The following is a 19121-nucleotide window of genomic DNA, read 5'->3' as shown; positions in this document are numbered from 1 at the left end:
CAGTTGATAAATCTACCGGTCTCCCTCTGGAGAGCTCTCCTTTCCAGTGCCAAAGCCATCTGTCAGGTACAGCAGCATGAGCCTCATGGCTGACTGGGGCCTGACCCTAAGGTGACAGTTACTAACAATTGCTCTTCTATTCAGAGGCCCTTAGAGCTGCTCAGGTAGCACCTTTCCCAAAAAGGGATGCTCACAAGACTGTTGGAGAAGTGGATCGTTCCAGAATGTCAAGCAGTGGTTTCCTCAAGCAAAGCCTGAAGCTCAGTGGAGTTCTGCTGGGCTAGCACCATCTTCCTCAAAGGATGGATTGACCGTAAAGCCTGCCTGCTAGGCTACCATCTGGGCTTTCAAATGGCATACACCAAGGATCTGCCTGTGAGAGGTGGGTCCATGCCATAAAGACCTTCTGCCTGATGAGGTTCAACAAGGACAAGTGCAGAGTCCTGCACTTAGGACGGAAGAATCCCATGCACTGCTACAGACTAGGGACCGAATGGCTAGGTAGCAGTTTGCAGAAAAGGACCTAGGGGTCACAGTGGACGAGAAGCTGGATATGAGTCAACAGTGTGCTCTTGTTGCCAAGAAGGCTAACGGCATTTTGGGCTGTATAAGATGGGGCACTGCCAGCAGATCGAGGAACGTGATCGTTCCCCTTTATTCGACATTGGTGAGGCCTCATCTGGAATACTGTGTCCAGTTTTGGGCCCCACACTACAAGAAGGATGTGGAAAAATTGGAAAGAGTCCAGTGGAGGGCAACAAAAATGATTAGGGGTCTGGAGCACATGACTTATGAGGAGAGGCTGAGGGAACTGGGATTGTTTAGTCTCCAGAAGAGAAGAATGAGGGGGGATTTGATAGCAGCCTTCAACTACCTGAAGGGGGGTTCCAAAGAGGATGGAGCTCGGCTGTTCTCAGTGGTGGCAGATGACAGAACAAGGAGCAATGGTCTCAAGTTGCAGTGGGGGAGGTCCAGGTTGGATATCAGGAAAAACTATTTCACTAGGAGGGTGGTGAAACACTGGAATGCGTTACCTAGGGAGGTGGTGGAGTCTCCTTCCTTGGAGGTTTTTAAGGCCCGGCTTGACAAAGCCCTGGCTGGGATGATTTAGCTGGGAATTGGTCCTGCTTTGAGCAGGGGGTTGGACTAGATGACCTCTTGAGGTCCCTTCCAACTCTGATATTCTATGATTCTATCGAACCCATTAGGAGAGGGCACATTCTTGTGCCCACTTGCTCTGACAGGCTTTCTCCTGTAGGAGATACTTGCGCTGATTTTCTGCTCCTCTATGCTGGTTTATTTTGCTCTGATGTCACAAAAGCACTGGGTCGTAGGTGGAATTGGCCCCCAGGGCCTGCCCCAAAACAGGGCTTTTCCACTCTGTGCTTAGAGCTGGCACAACAACTCTACGCTGGCCCCGCACAGCCTTCAGTGTTGGTGTAGGCTGGGGGAAGGCAGGGCCTGGGGGAGGGCTAGCTAGTCTGCACTGTACTCCAGCCATTCTCAGCAGCCAATAGTCCCAAATATTTATTTGTCTGCCCTATACCCCTCTTCCTCCCCCTCCCCCGAGACACCTGGCCCACAGCCAGACTTAGGGCAGATCTGTCATTCTTGATTGCAGTCAGGGCCGGCACCAGCTCAGCAAGCAGGAGCTTGGGGCGGCTAAGGGGAAGGGGCGGCACGTTGAGCTCTTCGGCGGCAGGTCCCTCAGTCCCTCTTGGAGGGAAGGACCTGCTGCCGAATTGCCCCCGAAGAAGAAAGCAGCGGGGTGGAGCTGCTGCCGATCGCAATTCTTCCCCGTCCCCCCCCCCCCCCCCCCCGGCCGCTTGGGGCGGCAAAAACCCTGGAGCCGGCCCTGATTGCAGTGCCTGGAACATCTTCCCTGATCCTGTGTACCCTGCAATCTCACCCCCTCCTTCAAAATATACAGCTGGGGTTAAACTCCCAGCCTCTGCCTTGGCCACTTCTAGGGTGACCAGACAGCAAATGTGAAAAATCGGGATGGGGGTTGGGGGTAATAGGAGCCTATAGAAAGAAAAAGATCCCAAAATCGGGACTGTCCCTATAAAATCGGGACATCTGGTCACCCTAGCCACTTCCCTCCCAAGGCCAGTCTTGCCTTGCCCCCCCACTTGGCACCAACCTACACACTGCGCTACCCCTTGGCTCTGACCTCCAACTTGGCTGCTCTTACAGCCTTGACCTCCCCCAAGTGGGGCCAGGCACTTAGGAAACCGAATCTCTCAGCAGACTGAGATCAACATGGCTTTATGGACGTTAGTCTTTAAAGAAGTCAGCTATTAAATCTTGAGTGCAAAATTAATGGACCTACAAGGGCTCCTATTTGTGACCTTGCTGCTTGATGGCAGTGGAGGAGTGAACCCCAGTGAGGTTCAGGAGCAGCAGGAAGGTTTTGTACTTTCCTTAAGATGTGCTGAGGCTAGGAGGATGTTGAAATTAGCATCTCAGACCCAGTCGTCTGGCACACAGTCCCCAGGGCACTTCAGTTGCTCCAGGTGTGTCCCCTGAAATGCAAGGAGAGAACAGTGCAGCGATGGCACCAATTCCAGTCTTTTGGCTATGTGAGACACGAAGCCAAGGCAGACTCCCCAACTCTATTTCATCCTGCTCGAGCAGGAGCTTGCAGTGAAGGAAAGTCACAGAAGCTGAAAATTGAATCTGCAACAAGTCAGCGTGGAAAAGAAATCTGTGTTTACACATTACAAACTAGAACTCTCCTGATCTTAAGTTGTGGGCCCCATTGCCCTCTGGCCCCTTTACGTAAGGCTATATCAGAGGAACTGGCCACCGATAGCTCTCCAGCCTCCCCTATTACAGGGTCGGTGACAGGCTCTGGGACGAGAGAAGGGTGGGTGACAAATATGAAACTGATGAAAGAAATAATTTAGTTAACACAACTCATGATTAATCTGTGGAACTCACTGCTGCAAGAGCATAGTGCGGGCAAGAATTTAGCAGGATTCCCAAAGGACCAGGTAAGCACCATGAAGCCACCCGCAACTATATCTGATAGGATAAATATGTGTATGGCATATAAACCACCTGCTTCAGGGATAAACCAACCACTGCCTGATGCAAGTTTAAAAGAAGCTTCCCCTCTGGGCAGGGGGTTGCATAATTGTCCATCATGGGGGTTTCTTGTATCTTCCCCAGAAGCATCTGGTTGCTCTCAGGGTCTGATTATAAAAGCAGATGGAGCACCACTAGGCTCATCTACTCAGGCAATATGTTGTACATACCATGCCCCTGATCTCTGGGGTGCATGTATTTCTGAGCCTTGGCCCTGATGCTGAGTAGGCTCGGCCACTGGTGCCTAGAGTGGGACCTGTGCTTTATTAGGCTGAGTGTCAGACAACCCACCCTCTCTTGCTCTCTTCCTTTGTCTAGCTGAGGGAAAATACCACTTAATCTTGATTTCAATTTCACAGCTGCTGCTGCCACTGCCGCTGAGGGGAAACAGCTGATCTCCCAGCCTCTAGGCACAGTTCAGAGACATGGATAATCATTCTGGAGTAATTACCAGCTCACTCCCTCAGAGGAATTCACTGATGAGAAGTCACTGGGAGCTAATTACTGTGTATGTGTGTCTCTCTCTTTCTCACATACACACACACACACACAACCTCAGTGATCAGAGCAAATGCAGCACTTCCTGCAATAGCTTCGCCCATCCCTCTGTCTTGGGGGAGTGCTCTCCCATCCCTGGATCCCAGGTCCCTACCCCGGTGGAGGGCTGCTCACCTTTCCTACTGGCAACTGCTCTGGATCCAAGATCTACCGGCCTACTAACACTGGTTGCTCCTCATGGACCAAGCTGGTAGAACGAACCCCAGGACTAGTTGCACCAGCCCTCCACCTGAGTTTGCTGATCCTGCACTGATTCAGTCTGTGCCAGGGATGGGGGCGGGGAAGCCAGAGAAGATGTTGCAGCACCAGGGTTAGGGGTGGGATGGGGACAACTGCTGCAGTGCAAGGAGTAGGAGGAGGAAGGCAGGCCTTTTCCTACAACCCCAGCTATCTCCAGGGGTGTCTGCGTCTCAGGCTTGGGCGGCGGGGGGGCAGGAGCAGTACCAGAATAAGTCTCCCCAGGGCTTGGCACCAACAGGAGTCAGATCCTAGGTGGGCAGGCCCTCTCTACCAGTGGGACTTGGGGCAAGGGCTATAGTAGATTGAAACAGGATGTGGGGGAAGGGTTTGCACCCCACCAGCCAAGGAGCAGGGGAGTTGAGGGGGGAATGCTGCTGCCCCACGGCAGAGAGAGGAGGGGGCTTTTAGTACAGGAGTGGGAGGCTGAGTTGGACCTCCACCACCTCTCTTATTTTAACCCCTGACTTAGGGCCCATTTCAGTCCCACTTGTGATACCCTGCTGGGCCTATTGAAGGCAACCCCTCAAGGGTAAGTCCTAACAGGGACCAGGCCAAACTCTCTAGCCACAGGCTTCGTGGGCCCACAGGAACCAGAACCTCAGATTGCCAGGGTTGCCAGCCACTCTTCCATGGGCCTGAGCTTCCTCTCTGCATACACAGAAGGACCCGGTGGCAGAGGGAAGTAGGGGGTACCAGAAAGCATCGGGTTCTCAGGGGAGGAAGGCTTTGCTATTTCCCCACTGTAGACAGGCAGCGTTAAGGCACAGCTTTCCTAGCAAGCAGTGCAGAGAGACTATCGGATAGGCAGGGGCTGCTGAGGAGGGAACTGTGCATTTTAAACACCAGCTGCACTTCCCGTCTCCCTTTATCAGAGCACCACCTGCTGGCTGTGATCCCATTTCACCAGCCAGACCCCACTTTTCTCCAGGGACAGGGAGTGAGCAGATTTATCACCCCATTCACAGTATATTAAATAATTTATTTTTGGGAAAAAAATCAGCTCTCTGACAGACACTTGCTATGATGAGTTGTGTGTCCCTTTGATTGTGAGCTTGTCAGTGCAAGGACTCTCTCTACCTATGTTTATACAGTGCTCAGCACACGAGAGACCTGGAGGCACTAATAATAAATGTACAAGCACCTCTGGCTCCTCCAGTTGGGGTTATTTCTAACAGGCAGTAGCTTCCCTTCCCTTTGTCAGTAGCTGGGGGTGGGTGCTGCTGCATACCACAGACAGACTGCAGTCCAGTATTGCAGTGTCTCTCTGCCCTGCCACCTCTATGAAACCTATCCATGTGTGACAGCCCCCATGGGTGGGAAACCACCTCTGTTTCAGCCAAAGGTGCAAATACCAGCTCATTTTTTAACATTATTAGAAGGGGAAAGTGGCAGGCTAATTGTATGAGCCTGATGCATCTTCCGTTCAAGTCAATATAGAGACCCCCCCCCCCCCCCGTTCTGAATAGGGACTGGATTGGTTCCTAGGTCACTGGTTTGGATCTGGCCCAGCTCAGCAGTAACCCATAGGTGGTAGTCCTTGCCCTATGCTGTAGGGAGCAACACCCTCTGGTAGTGAGAAGGGCTAGATCATCTTCCCTGTCTCTGCCTTCCATCACCTCTCTGCTAGCTGTTAAGTGAGATGAGCTGGTGGGTGCTCAAAGCACCACAACTTCTCTCCCCCTGGCCAGTTGCAGCAGAGAGGGGAAGGGAGCCTGAAGTCCCATCTTCTCCCTAGAGGTGATGCCGCAGGCTCAGGGCAGATGGTGTATGGAGGAAAGTTGTACAGGTGCTGTCTGCACAGGACCTTGGAGACAGAGAAACTATCATCCTGCTGGGGGCCCCACTGGGGCCAGCTTTCCTCTAGAACAAACAGGAGGGCAACAACCCTCATTAAGGCATTTCAGTCAGACAAGGGGGGTGAGACAAGAGAGACACCACACAGGGCTGGGAGTGGAAGGGTTTTTATTGCTTTAAATTTCTACAGGTCACACATGTACATCCAGCCCTGTCTCAGCGTAGGGCTCTGCTGCTCAGCCATGAGTCACCCTCCCCCTCACTCACAGTTCTTTTTAGATAGTGAAAGCAGAACCCCCCCCCCTTTCCCCCTCCAGCCCACGGTGCTGTCTCTCTATTCCCTGCAGTGGGCAGCAGGTTGGGGCATCCTACCAGACTCCTGTGAAATAGATGCTCCTGGAGAGCAGGAACATAAAGGCACATGCTCACTGGGATTGCAGAGGGGCACAGGCGTGAGGTCACTTACTACTAGGGCAGAGGACTCAGGGAAGTTAACTTTCTCCAGAGCCTGCAAAGGACTGCAAGACACAGGCTTGAATGGGACAAGGCCAACAGGTCCCTGCTTAGCTGAAGATCTACATGTGATCATTCCCAGAGAGGAAGGGCAGACTGAAGGAAACAAGAACACAATCCACTTGTCAACCAAGGAATGCCAGGAAGTCTTATCTCCTGTGACTAGAGGCAGAACAATGCGTGATCAGGGACGGCACAGAGTCACATGGCCTCTGGAACTAATACAATCACAAAACCCCAGATCATGTCACTGCTGTGCCTGAGCTAAACCGCTCCTCAGCTCCCAGCCCCTGCTCCTAAACCAACAAGGAATACACCAAAGCAGGGAGGCTGCTCCCCAACAGTCAGCGCAGTCTCCAGGGTGCCCCCACCCAAGGCTGAGCTGTTAGGAATTCTTCCTAAGAACACCATGCATGGGACAGTCTCAGCACCACTTGTGGGGGCCTGAGCAAGAATGAGCTTGTTGACCTCTGTGCCAGAGGAGGCTGGGCATCTCTGTGCCAGGCACCATATGGCACACCTCATTCCCAAGAAAATCTTGACATTAACAAGATTAATTTTGGATTGGACAGTGACCTGGGGCAGGTGAGCCCACAAATCCTGCACACAGCATTTAGAGTGGAGGCCTGCAACTTGTCAGTCCATGAATTTAGGGCATTTACACCCAGGGCACCTACAGGAACATTTCAGAGTCACATATCCCTCCCTCTCCCCCATTCCACCACCCTGTATCCCAGCCTAAGCACCAGGAGAAGGCAAACTCCATTTTGCCTTTTTCTTTTGGGGCATCCTGGCAGCCCAGAAATAAACCCAAACACAAAGCAGAGCTCTCATTCCACTCCCCCCACCTCCAGGGACTGGCAACATGCAGACCTGGTCCCTGCACCCCGAGACCAGATCTAGCCAAACAGAAGGGAAAACAAAATAAAAGGAAAAAAAAAAACACCAACCCATAAAGAAAGAAAGAGAGAGAGAGAGAGAGAGCTGAATCACAGCTCACAAACACTACCCTCCCAACTGGAGAGCAGAGAGCAGGTTCCAGCAGGCAGCCCACCCTCAGGCATCCACTAGCGTCAGTCCATCGTGCAGCGCGCGCTTCCACATGTAGTAGGTGGAGCGTGCCGTGAGGGGAAAGTGGGCACTGAACTCCTTGTAGGTCGGGAAGGTTTTCGATTCAAAGCGCTGCTGCAGGAACAGTTTGGCCTGAGCTTTGAACTGGGCAGTGGCAATCACATCCATCACGAACATCCGGCTGTTGGCTCTTTCTGACATGGCATAGCCTGAGATTGTGGCATTGTAGGGGGTGACTGATGCCTGCTTGTCTAGATGCCTGGGAGCCACTTCCATTTGTGACTGTGGTTTGATCCCAGGCTCTGCTTTTCCAGGAGCCTCAGAGATGACCTGACTCTGCTGTTGGGATGAGCTGGTCCAGAGAGGATGCTTGTTCATCTGCTGGCTGCTTCTCTTCCAGAACCAATAGGCTGTGGAGGAGAAGCCTGGATAGCGCAGGCGGAACTTGCAGAATGGCAGCCGCCACTGCTGGACATGCCTCTTGGCCATGTCTCTAAGCTGCTTTCTCCAATTATGGAGAGAGGGTTTGAGCTGGAGGAGACTTCTGGGCTCTGGCCGGTGTCCGTTCAGCCTTTTCCTGCCAGGCAGATTTCCAGGCTTGAATGGCAGGTATGCCTTCCCTTTCACTAGGGGCTTCTGGCTGACTGAGGGAGGCTGAGGGGGTTTGAAGTTGGGGTTCCCCTTAATGGCTTTTCTCCGCCAGTTGTAGTAGGTGGACCTGGAGATACCAGGGAAGCTGCGCTTGAAGCACCTGTAGGGCACCAGAGTGTTCATGGCAATGCATTTCTCTAGGTATGACTTGGCTCCTTGCATGAAGATTCCTGCTTGGTTGGGCTCCAGGGGAGGGATCTTTGACCTTAGGCCCCCCTCTGACTTTGCTGCATCATCCCTGTCTGGGTGGGGCTTTTTTTGATGGTCTTCATGAGGCTCCCGTGACACCATGGCCTCAGCTGGAGCAGAGGTATCGCCGCCATTGACCATGCTCTGCATCTCGTGCTTCCAAGCATAGTAAGTGGAGCGGGAGATTTCTGGGAACATTTGTCGGAAGTGCTGAAGAGGGATCACATTGCCCTCTTGGAAGCAAGACTGCAGGAAGTGTTTGGCTGCAAACCTGGTGGCTGCTTTCTGCCTGTGCTCCCGGGACTGGCGCTTCCAGCGGTAGAATGTGCTCTTGGTGATGCTGTAGCGGTCACACAGGTTAAAGTAGGTCAGCCGGGGGTCACTCTTCAGCAGTTCCAGAGTCTGGACTGGCTGGACTGGGGGCTCTGGGGGAGGGCTTGTGGGTTCCAGCTCTTCCAGGCCTACCACAGCCACGAAGTACTGTGCTTTGAAGACCTGTGAGGAGAGCTGCTGCCCTGACCACATGATGTGGAGCGTGGAGGTCTGCGGGCCACACTTCCTGGGCCGGATGAGGCGGTTGAAGTATGGCCGGATCTTCAAGTTGCTCATGGGGTAGATGGAGTAGATGTTACACTGCAGCACCGAGGCCAGGGCGTAGACATGCCACATGTTGGCAAAGGTGCCAGGGAAACAAGTGGCCTTGATGTCAGCATCAAAAATGGCCTCGAGGATGGCCAGAGGCAGGCTGGTCATCTCAGGGGATTCCTCGGTGCAGAGGGAGTAGCGGGCAGCCTGCAGCATCACCTTGGAGTCAATCATGCCGTTCAGGTAGTAATGCTTGTGCAGCAGCATCTCCACAACTGTGCGCACCTGCAGCTCCAGACTCAGGCTAGGGTTCCCCCATAGCAGCACACTGGCTGCCTCAAACAGGTGGTTCCCCTCCCCCTTGCAGACCAGAGGCAGCATGTTGCTAGGGGCATCCTCCGGATACAGGCTTCTTGCCACCCGGTCAACTTCCAACTCTTCCTGGAACTGCCTCCCGCAGTAGCTGGGTAGGGAGAAAGAGGACAAGGTCCTCTCAGCCTCCAGGGCTGCACTTGTTAGTCCCTCTAGCCCAAAGCATTCGGTGGCCTCCTGTAGCTCCTGCAGTACAGACTGCACTAGCTGGTGCCGCTGGATCATCCTGCAAGACAAGAATTCAAACGATGTGAGCTCCAGCTCTCCAGCAGAGACCATGCCTACCAACCCCCCACCCCCACTCTCAAGGGGGCTGCTCTTGCTCTCAGTCCTCCAGATTCAAAGGAGGAATCCTGGGTCACCACACACAAACATGGGCAAGGGATAAATCTTGTGTTGCTCTCAAGTGACCTCTTGTGGCCAATGTATAAAATGGCACTGATGGTCTCCAGAGAGGACAGGCTGGCCAGAGTGATTTGAAGCAAGGTGTAGGAGAGTACAGCTTGAGGGCGGGAGGCAAGGATGGAAGAGCAGGGGGTGCTGCAGACCAGGAGTTTGGTGCCTGGGCAGAGCTGTGAAGAGGAAAAGCGTACACCTTGTCTGTTCTGTGCCTGGCTTTGTGCTCAGGCCCACAATAAGCCCAACATTTACCTCAAACGGTAAAACCTGGGAATCTCAAAGGGAAAAAAAGGTGTATTCATTTTATTATCCAACAACAGCACCGGGAGAGGGGAATGGCCACTCCCCTCAGTCACCAGCTTTCCTGTGAGAATGAGTTTGTTAGAAAGCAACATTGCACACAGGGCTGTACAAAGCACAGAGGAAACACAGAGCCTGTTCTCAAGGAGCTTTCTACCAAATAAATGGGACAGTCTAATTCAGAGCACTCCCTCTGCCTGGTCAGGTGAAGCAGTGAAGCCTCAGACAATGATCCCAGCTGTGAAAAGAACAAAGCAGCTCTCGATACCGATCCTGGTGAGTCTGTACCATGACAGTGCAATACACATCTTCCAACTTCTGCAATAAATTGTGGTTGTAGTTCCCTTTACGCCACCAGGTGGCACATGCCACTCACTGTAGAAGCATGGAGAAGGGCTAAGTGTATGAAGCAAGAGTGATTTCAGGAATCCAGGACCCAAGTCATCCTTGCCCTTTGGCACTGGAATAAAGGCCCTCCTGATGAATAATGCCAGCACAAAGGGCCTCTGCAATCCCTCAGCAGGGACATTCCAGGGTGGGAGGAGCAGGAGGCATTCCCACAGTCCAGTTATTCCCTGCTGTTGCAACGCCTACAGACACTATGGCAGCGGGAGGAGGCAGGAAAAGGGTGCAGCTGAGGCTTAGCCTCTGCCAAGGGCTGAGGAGGCAGCCCCAGAGTTAGGAGAGTGCCAGTTGCCTCCCCTCAGTGCTGGCACAGGGATGATCTGGCTGTAGACCCTAGTCATTGTGGAAACTTTAACAACAGGATATCAAAGCCTCCTCCATCTCTCTACATCCAGGCCATTTTGTTGGGTTTAGTAGTGTGTGGGTGGTGACCTGTGATATACAGGAAGTCAGACTAAATGATCTAGTGGTCCCTTCTGGCCTTAAACTCCGTGTCCAAATCCTGTCCCTCCTTGCTTTATACCAGCCTGAGAGCCAGCTATTTCTCTAATCACAAGCCAAAAACTCCAGTCCAGTCCCTTATTTCCCCTCTTGGTTACTCTACACTCTTTCCTGGCATCCCTGGCACCCACATAGCCCCCCCGCCATACAGTCCATTAAAGCTGTATTCCATGATCTCACAACATGCCTCTCTCTTTGTATCCCTCCACTGGCTCCTCTTCTCCACCATATCAAATTCAAACTTCTTATCACTCCTTCAAGGCCCTGCATAATCCTGTGCCTCCTTATTTATCTGCCCTACACTCTGACAGCCACCCCTTCCCCGCCACACCCCTAAATGATGCAGCCTCAACATGCTGTTTCTTTGTTTCTCCTACAAGTATAGCTGTGCCTTCTTCCATGCCACCTGCTCTGCATGGCACATCCTTTCTTAGCTGGTCCACAAGGTCCTCATCCTCTCCTCATTCAGAGCCTGGCTGAAGACTCACCTCTATTGTGATGCCTGCAAGTAACCTTATTACTAATGCCTAGAGGCTCTAGCCAAAATTGGGCCCTATCGTGCTAGGCATTGTGAAATGTCAGAGGGAGAGAGTCCCCTTCCCCCAAGAGCTTACAGTATCCACAGATATGACAGACAGAAGGTGGGACAGACACCCCAGAGGTGAAATCCAAACCAGGACTAGGACTCAACTCTTCTGACTGCTAGTCAGGTGCTCTGTCCATAGACCACACTGACATCCTGAGGCAGTGAGGCCTAGTTGTGAGGCAAACATTACCTTGACAAAACAAAGGCCACCATGCTATTATTAACCCTTTGTTTTGTTATGCTAGGGCCAAGTCACCTCTGTACTGGTTTCCCTTTTCCAGGGGTAAATGGTGAGGTGGCAAAATTTGCAGACAATTCAAAATTACTCAAGATAGTTAGTCCAAAGCAGACTGTGAAGAGTTACAAAGGGGTCTCACAAAACTGGGTGACTAGGCAACAAAATGGCAGATGAAATTCAATGTTGATAAATGCAAAGTACTGGTAATGCACATTGAAAAACATAATCCCAACTATACATACAAAATGGTGGGGTCTAAATTAGCTGTTACCACTCAAAGAGATCTTGGAGTCATTGTGGATAGTTCTCTGAAAACATCTGCTTAATGTGCAGCGGCAGTCAAAAAAGTGAACTGAATGTTGGGAACCATTAGGAAAGAGATAGATACGACAGAAAATATCATAATGCCGCTATATAAATCCCTGGTACACCCACATCTTGAATACTGCAGATCTGGACGCCACATCTCAAAAAAGATATATTAGAATTGGAGAAGAGAAGAGCAACTAAAACAATTAGGGGTATAGAATGGCTTCTGTAGGAGGCAAAATTGAAAAAAATGACTTTTCATCTTGGAAAAGAGATGACTTGGGGGGGGGGAGAGGATATGATAAAGGTCTATAAAATCTTGACTGGTGTGGAGAAAGTGAATAAGAAGTTATTTACTCCTTCACATAACACAAGAACTAGGGGTCACCCAATGAAATTAATAGGCTGCAGGTTTAAAACAAATGAAAAAGTACTTCTTCACACAATGCACTATCAACTTGTGGAACTCTTTGCCAAGGGATGTTGTGAAGGTCAGAACTATAAGAGGGTTAAAAACAAAACAAAACAAAAAAAAAAACCCACAAACTAGATAAGTTCATGGAGGATAGGTCCATCAATGGCTATTATCCAGGATGGGCAGGGATGCAACACCATGCTCTGAGCCTCTGTTCACCAGAAGATAGGAGTGGACGACAGGGGATGATCACTTCATTGCCTGTTCTGTTCATTCCCTCTGAAGCACCTGGCACTGGCCGCTATCGGAAGACAAGATACTGAACTAGATGGACCATTGGTCTGACCCAGTATGGCTGTTTTTATGTTCTGGCTGGTCTCAGATTGTGGGCTCTTCAGGACACGGCCTTCTTTTATGACTGGAAAGCACCTAGCACATTACAAGCAGGATTGAACGTCACCATCAGCATTGTCACAGGGGAAAGTGTCCAGGGGGCCTGATGCAGAGATAGGACAAAGCCCCACAGCTGGGAGCCAGACTTGCCCGCAAGTCCTAGTACAGTTGCATCTGGGTTTGCCATTTGGGCTCAGGGCTACATCTGTATTCTCACTGAGGCTGTCAGAGAGGTGCTTTGTGAAGCAGTGTTCAGACAGGCTACACATCTTGGTCACCTGTTTTCATAGGCACCAACTCCATACTTTCATAGGTACGGAAAAAAATTAGTGGGTGCTTAGCACCTGCCGGCAGCCATCTCCCAGCCGCCACGATCAGCTGTTCTGCGGTGTGCAGGAGGTGCTGGAGAGAGGGGGATGAGCACAGCTGGGGTGTGCTCGGGAGAGGGGGCAAAGTGGGTTGGGGTGGGGGCAGGGCCTGGGTCAGAGCAGGTGTTGAGCATCCCCAGGGCAAGGAGGAAGCAGGCACCTGTACCTGTTTTGGCCACCCCATCACCTCTGCTCCTTAGGTTTGTTGGTTTGTTAGGAGAGCAAGATTTGCCCGTCACTCAGGAGGGTCTTGCAGAATGTGTGTCAATGAAATCCTTTTGCAAGGGCTGACACAGCCCACCCCACAGGACTTGACTTGCCACATCCTGCCACTGCATCCTCCACTCCCAGCCCAGGGAGCGAGGTGGCCATCCCCATCAGGTTGAATGTGCTACCCCCACACCACTCCCAGCCCAGGGAGTAAGAGACCAAGTAAGATGCTCTCACTGTGAGTTGTTGATTTGGGGGTCATGAACAGCCTCTCTTCCTTATGATGAAATGGAAGGGGTGTCCCAAACCTTTTTCTCTAGTAACACAAGGTCACGGTATGGACAAGGGGGAGAACCACCGCTTTAACCCTACTCCTCAGGGCTAAGCTTGCTGCTCCCACACCACGTCCAACTCCTGCTGCTGACAGTCTGAGCCAAGGGCTGCTGCATGGATCCCAAATGCAGACCCCTTGCTTCAGGCAGCACAGGGATCCAGCAGGACTGGGCTAGGGTGGTGGAAGAGTGGAGCTTGGAGCTGCCCCAAGGTGCTGGATTGCCAGCTTTGAAACAATGGGCTTGGTTTCATCCCCAAAGCAGCTCTACCAAAGCAAGCTCCCAGCACCAACCACCTCCTTCTAGATGTGGCCAGCCCTCCTCCGTGGAGACTAGTCCCCAAGGTCCGACTCCTTGGCCCCTTTGCTTTGGCAACAAGGCGGCCACTTGTGATTTGGGCACCTCTCCTCTAGGCACCGTACTTCAGTCACAGGCTCATTACACATAGTGCCAGCTGGCTGGGTAGCCCAGGGATACACCACCACTGGCCAACATCACATTTGAACCTATGACCTAGAGGTGAAGCTTCATAGCCTATTCCTCAAATCCTGGAGCCCAGACACCTAATACCAGAGGCTCACAAAAGCCTGTGATGTGGCCAGCAGGGAGGTCCAGGGGCATGGTGAGAAGCCCTGCCTCCAGTTGCTGGGCTGGAGGCACATGCAGGAATTCCCACTAGGGTGCTATCCCGAACCCTGGTCAGGGGCTGTAGCTTTCATATTAGTTTCTGGCTAGTAGGCATCTCATGAATTTGAAGCCACTGCCCACTCCTTTGCAGCAGGAAGAGGAGAAGCAGCTCTCTTTCCACACCCTACCCAGAGCCATTAGGGGAAGGGTCTACTATTCCACCCTTCCCTAAAGCCTCCTGGATGCTGGGGGACGAAGGAATCTTTGCTATTCTACTCAGAGCTGGATTAAGGCACAGACACAATAAGCATGTGCCTAGATTGTCATCCCTGGGAGTCACATGACCACAACAGACTCTCAGCTTTCATTTCAAGGGCAAAAATAGCATTTCCATCCCTTATGGTTATAGAGAGATGCTTGAAAACATGAGTGTAAAGGGCTTGTCTATACTAGATAGCTTTGTCGTTTTAAGGTTAGCAGGATAGTAAAAAACACAAAACAATCCCGTTCTTGCGGATACAGTTATAGTGGTATAAAGGTACTTATACTTGTGCAACTTATTCCAATTTGGGAGGGGAAATATGTTTTACTGATATAAGGAACCTTATACCAGCATAACTGCAGTCACACTAGGGCTATAATAGAATAGATATAAAAGTCACCTCCCCCCCCCCCAACCACAACACTGTTATACGGGTATAAAATTTTCTAGTGTAGACTAGGCCTGATAGTTATGTCTGACTCAGACCTGGTTTGGGGGTGGGAGCAGGGTGTAGAGACTTTAACTGTCCCAGTAAAGTGGCAAAACTTTCTAGTTTAGACAAGACCTGAGTCCTCCAGCAGCACGACACAATAGCTCTAAGGTGTGAGCTGCCCCATTCATCTTAACACACCCATAAACGCCTTCAGTTCCTCAAACAGCAACAATGTGAATTTGACCCAATACTCAGTTGGTGCATTTTTCCATTTGTGTTAGCTTAACTGAGATAGTGAAAAGCCCTTTAAATGTATTACACTGTGTCAAAGCCATGTTTGTAGTCTAGGCATCAGGGCTGCCCACAGCTGCAGTGAAGCTGAACAGAGCCTTGTGAACTTCCCTTTATGGATGCTTGGGTAAGCTCTAAGCAGTAGTGAAAGCACTGGAGCTGCCTGCAAGCCCAGGAAAATGACATCATGTTTGGAAAGTTTCTCACAGCCATGAAGACTAGAAGCCTTGACCAAAAAAAAAAAAAAAAAAAAGAATCAAAGTTCCGATGCTACACAGATATTGATGGCTTCAGCTCCCTTGCTCACTAGGAGATAGATGGGCTCAGGAAGGGTCTGAAAAATCCACTAATATCTCATGTATGTCCTGGGGTCAAACTGAAACTCCAGAGAAGGGGGGAGGCCCTGTGTCCCATTCCCTAAACCAGCCAGTTCCCTCTGCACCATTAGCCCCATATGGGTCCAGATTGGAAGCTGGGCCCTAGATGTGGAAGGCTCTACTCCAATTCATGGGCAGCTTTATTTGTGATGTCATGGATGACAGCACAGCCCTGTGACTAGCATTGTGGGTTCCCTCTGCTGGTAGCTCCCTGGCCCTGCTGCAGCACAGGGAAGCTCGTGTGTGTGGGGAGGTGGAATTTAAGGGAGACAAAGTGTGACTAGTGGGGGCTCTTTTTACCCTCAGACATGCAGGGGTTTCAAATGGCCAGAAGGCACTGGGGGAGGGGGAAGGAGGAACTATGTATGGGGGGTTGGGGGGAAGAAACCGGGTTTATTGTCCTTGAAAGGAGGAAAGGCATTTTCTGGACAATTATGTCCTGGGGCAAAGTCCACATGGAGAGACAATACAAAGGTTCCTCACGCTCCGTTCCAGAGATGGGCTGAGAGGCCCCATCCCCCAAGAGGAGAGTGAGAAGCCAGTGAAACTGCCCTGGGAGGCCCAGTTCGCATGGGGAGGTGGCGGCTCCAGAGCAGGGCTTGGGGCCGGCGGGGAGTTATGGGGAGGGGGGAATAGAGAGAGTGGGTGAGGCAGGGTCTTCCCTGGTAGCCGCCGCAGCCCCCTGGGCACCACCCTGCAGCTGCTCCGCGTCCGGGGGTGATTGCACAGCTTCCCCCTCTACTCAAGCCCGAAGCGTTTGGACCCTGCTGACCTGGGCTGCGCTTCCTGCAGTCCGGCCCACGCCTGGCTTTCACCCTTGGAATGAAGATTCCCTCCTGAGCCAGGGCTGGGCTTTGGGAATCTCCCCTGGACTCACCTTGCTTGTTGGGCAGAGCACTAGAGCTCACACCAGCCAATCCCCGGCGGCTGCTGCTTGCCTTGCTCCCTCTGCAAGGCAGTTCCCTGGACATTTAAATCCTGCAGCAGGAAGCGCAGCAGGCTCCACTTTCTCAGCTGGGTCCCACATTCAGACTGGAACTGGTTTCAGATCTGGAGTGAACCATCTGGAGTGATTGGCTTTGGCTTGTGTGAAGGGGTCTCAGCTCCTCCCCTCCCCCACCAGGAAATAGTCCATCCTCAAGTGCTCTTGTATCCAAGATGAAAGGAGTGCAGATTCAGGGGTCACTTCCAAAGCTAAAGTGATAATGGCTATTGTCTCAAGACACTCAGGCCAGCAGGACTTCTTAAAGGGCCAGCACCTTCACTACTATGTGCTCTCACACCTTCCAGAACGTGAGCAGAAAAACAAGAAGAAGCTGGGAAGATCTCAGTTCCAAAAGCAAAATGTAAAAGCAGAGAAGCCTTCAGGAAGGGCTCTGCCTGTAGCTGGGAGCCATGTGGGCAACTCAGACACTGGGAAGGGAGCTTGGATACAGACTGATTGGCTTGGACCCCCAACAGCTTCCGCCTCAGCCCCTGCAACACCCTCCTGCTGCTTCCACAATTACAACAGAAAGAGAATCAAAGGGCCAGAAACTTCTTGCCCAGGGATCAGCCCTGGATTTGATTTCTACTCTTGTTCCATCAACTCAGAGCAAGAAAAATTGAATGTTTTCTTACCTGGCCTGCTAGCTATCACCCTTCCGCACCCACTCTCTGGCCTGCCTATCCTTCCCCAGGCAGGTCTCCTGCCACTGCCCACCCAGTCTGTTGCCTGCCCTAAACATTGTGGGAAACAGACCCTCCTCCACAAAATACCCTGGTGAAGGTGCACAGAGCTGGGAGCCAGGACTCCTGGAGTTGAAGTCATACCTCTTTCACTCTCGGCTGTTTATATTTCTGTGCATTTCACAACCCTTATTCATGAGCAAGGCTTCACATTCTTCTCAGTGAGACAAGCAAGTCTCATTCTCCCCATTTTACAGATAAGGAATAGAACCTGGTTCTAATATGGGAGACCCAAGTCTCAGCTGCATTGCCTTTCAGAAAGAATCATCCAGATTTATGTGCTTGTTGTAACCACCAGGCCTTATTGCCTCCTACAGCCTGACCTTACCAGTCTCCCCCTGGCTCTGGTGCTCTACCCACTGGCCCCTTACTCCTGGAAGCTTGCTTATACGCATAGCTTGTCCCCCACCCTTCTACCATCAGCCTCTTTCCCCCCACTCTCCCTGACACCTGGACTGGTCCCTCCCTTCACTCCTTTCTTGCCCTCAAAAACCACCCCCCTCCCACTAGCTCTGGCCTGCTGCAGCTCTCTCCCTCTACCTATTCTCTTGGCCCCAAAAATCTCCTTATCAGCCCCTCCCAGCACATTAGATTCATCACATTCCTTGGGCCTTACATGAATCTGTGTAAACAATAAAACCCATCAGACTTTTGCTCCATTATCCCCCAGCCCCTAAAACCAACTGCCTCTAAGTCCTCCCAGCAAGACCCTGCAGCCTCTAAGACCTCCCATGAGACCCTGAAATTCCAAAGCTTACCCTCTTCTTCCACCTACAGCTCTGCCAGTCCCACAGCCTCTCGAGCCCTCTGATACCTTGTGGTCTAACCTAATCTAACCACTGCCTCCTGCCAGCCCTCCTGAAGCCCCTGCAGTCTTGCCCTCTATGTCTCTTCCACACTGGCTTCTCCAAAGCGTCTGTCTCCTATGCCCTGTTTGGATTTGTGTGGAAAAAGCAGCAAAGGAATGAATGGTATGTCAATTTCCTAGGACTCTGGTTCTGCCAGGGGCTGCTTCCTGCAGCATTTGTAGTGGGTTGGTCATTTGCACAGTCAGCGTCCAGGCTCTGGACTGGGACAATTCAGATGAGGGAAGTTTAAACAAGTTCTCGGATTTGAAATGCTTAATCGAGAGAGCGAGAGACTGACTATCCACTGCCTCAAAATGGGGCCCTGAGCTTTGGTGCTTGTTATTGAGGGCAGGCAGATACAATGGACCCCAGTGTTCTTGGAAGCCCAGCATACATCATGTTTTCTCTTGCAGGTATTAGCAATAAGAAGAGAGGAGTCCTGGTGTCAGGTTATCCCCAACCGGTTCATTATTCCCGTTTTCAGCTGCATCCATCTTTGTTTAGCCAACGTGTAATTTCTGCTGGCCCCCAAACAAACCCTTTACTCTGGCCTAGTCTCCACCCACCCCCTTCTCCCAGGATTAGCCCCAGACCCCAACCCAGTCCCGTACCTTTTGACCTGCCAAAGCCCAAGCATGGGATGTGGTGTGTGACGAAGACCCTAAGTGAGAGGCACAAAATAGTTATGATGCAGATACCGAACATGCTGTAGCAATCCTTTCTCAGCATAATTCACTTTCTGGAACCTCCATTTTGTGATTCTTTATTTCTCATGTAATAATGGTCAGCAATTATTGGGGGGGAAGGGAATCAAATTTGTGAAGTTGTGTGGCCTATAGGTAACTTTGGGGCTAAACATGAGTTAGGATCCTTAAAATGAGGGACATTTGAGAAGTGTTTCCAGTCCCCCTATGTCTCACTCCTGTTTTCTCCCCCACTCTCCTCCCATCTCACTCAGCTGCCACTTCTCACTCCAGAAGCATCTTGAGGAGGTTTCAGCAGGAGAATCAGGGCAGGACTCCCTGTAGATTAGTGC

At 51.5% G+C, this 19121-nt stretch overlaps 2 protein-coding genes across 5 annotated transcripts in view; both read right to left on the bottom strand.

The window, feature by feature from the left end:
• The window catches only part of BBOF1 (basal body orientation factor 1), a 1057902-nt gene that overhangs the window by 732609 nt on the left and 306172 nt on the right, over positions 1-19121 (bottom strand). The window lies entirely within an intron of this gene.
• On the bottom strand, positions 5834-17648 carry VRTN (vertebrae development associated). Of its 3 annotated transcripts, none has more exons than XM_065593340.1 (2): positions 17322-17648; positions 5834-9289 (listed from the first exon to the last, which is right to left on the bottom strand). In XM_065593340.1, the coding sequence occupies exon 2, from the start codon at positions 9286-9288 to the stop codon at positions 7252-7254; it is 2037 nt and encodes a 678-aa protein (XP_065449412.1). In that variant the 5' UTR covers position 9289; positions 17322-17648; the 3' UTR covers positions 5834-7251. The 3 variants fall into 3 exon arrangements, with proteins under 3 accessions (XP_065449412.1, XP_065449411.1, XP_005301730.2); XM_065593339.1 differs by lacking the exon at positions 17322-17648 and adding an exon at positions 16282-17298; XM_005301673.4 differs by lacking the exon at positions 17322-17648 and adding an exon at positions 16387-17297.

The sequence above is a fragment of the Chrysemys picta genome, chromosome 4, assembly GCF_011386835.1.
Source record: "Chrysemys picta bellii isolate R12L10 chromosome 4, ASM1138683v2, whole genome shotgun sequence".
Taxonomy (NCBI): Eukaryota; Metazoa; Chordata; order Testudines; family Emydidae; genus Chrysemys; species Chrysemys picta.
The sequence above is the reverse complement of the archived record's forward strand: the minus strand, read 5'-3'. Positions and strand labels throughout refer to the sequence as shown.

Coding starts and splice junctions, on each gene's coding strand:
- VRTN (XM_065593340.1), bottom strand. CDS start 9,288: ATGATCCAGCGGCACCAGCTAGTGCAGTCTGTACTGCAGGAGCTACAG.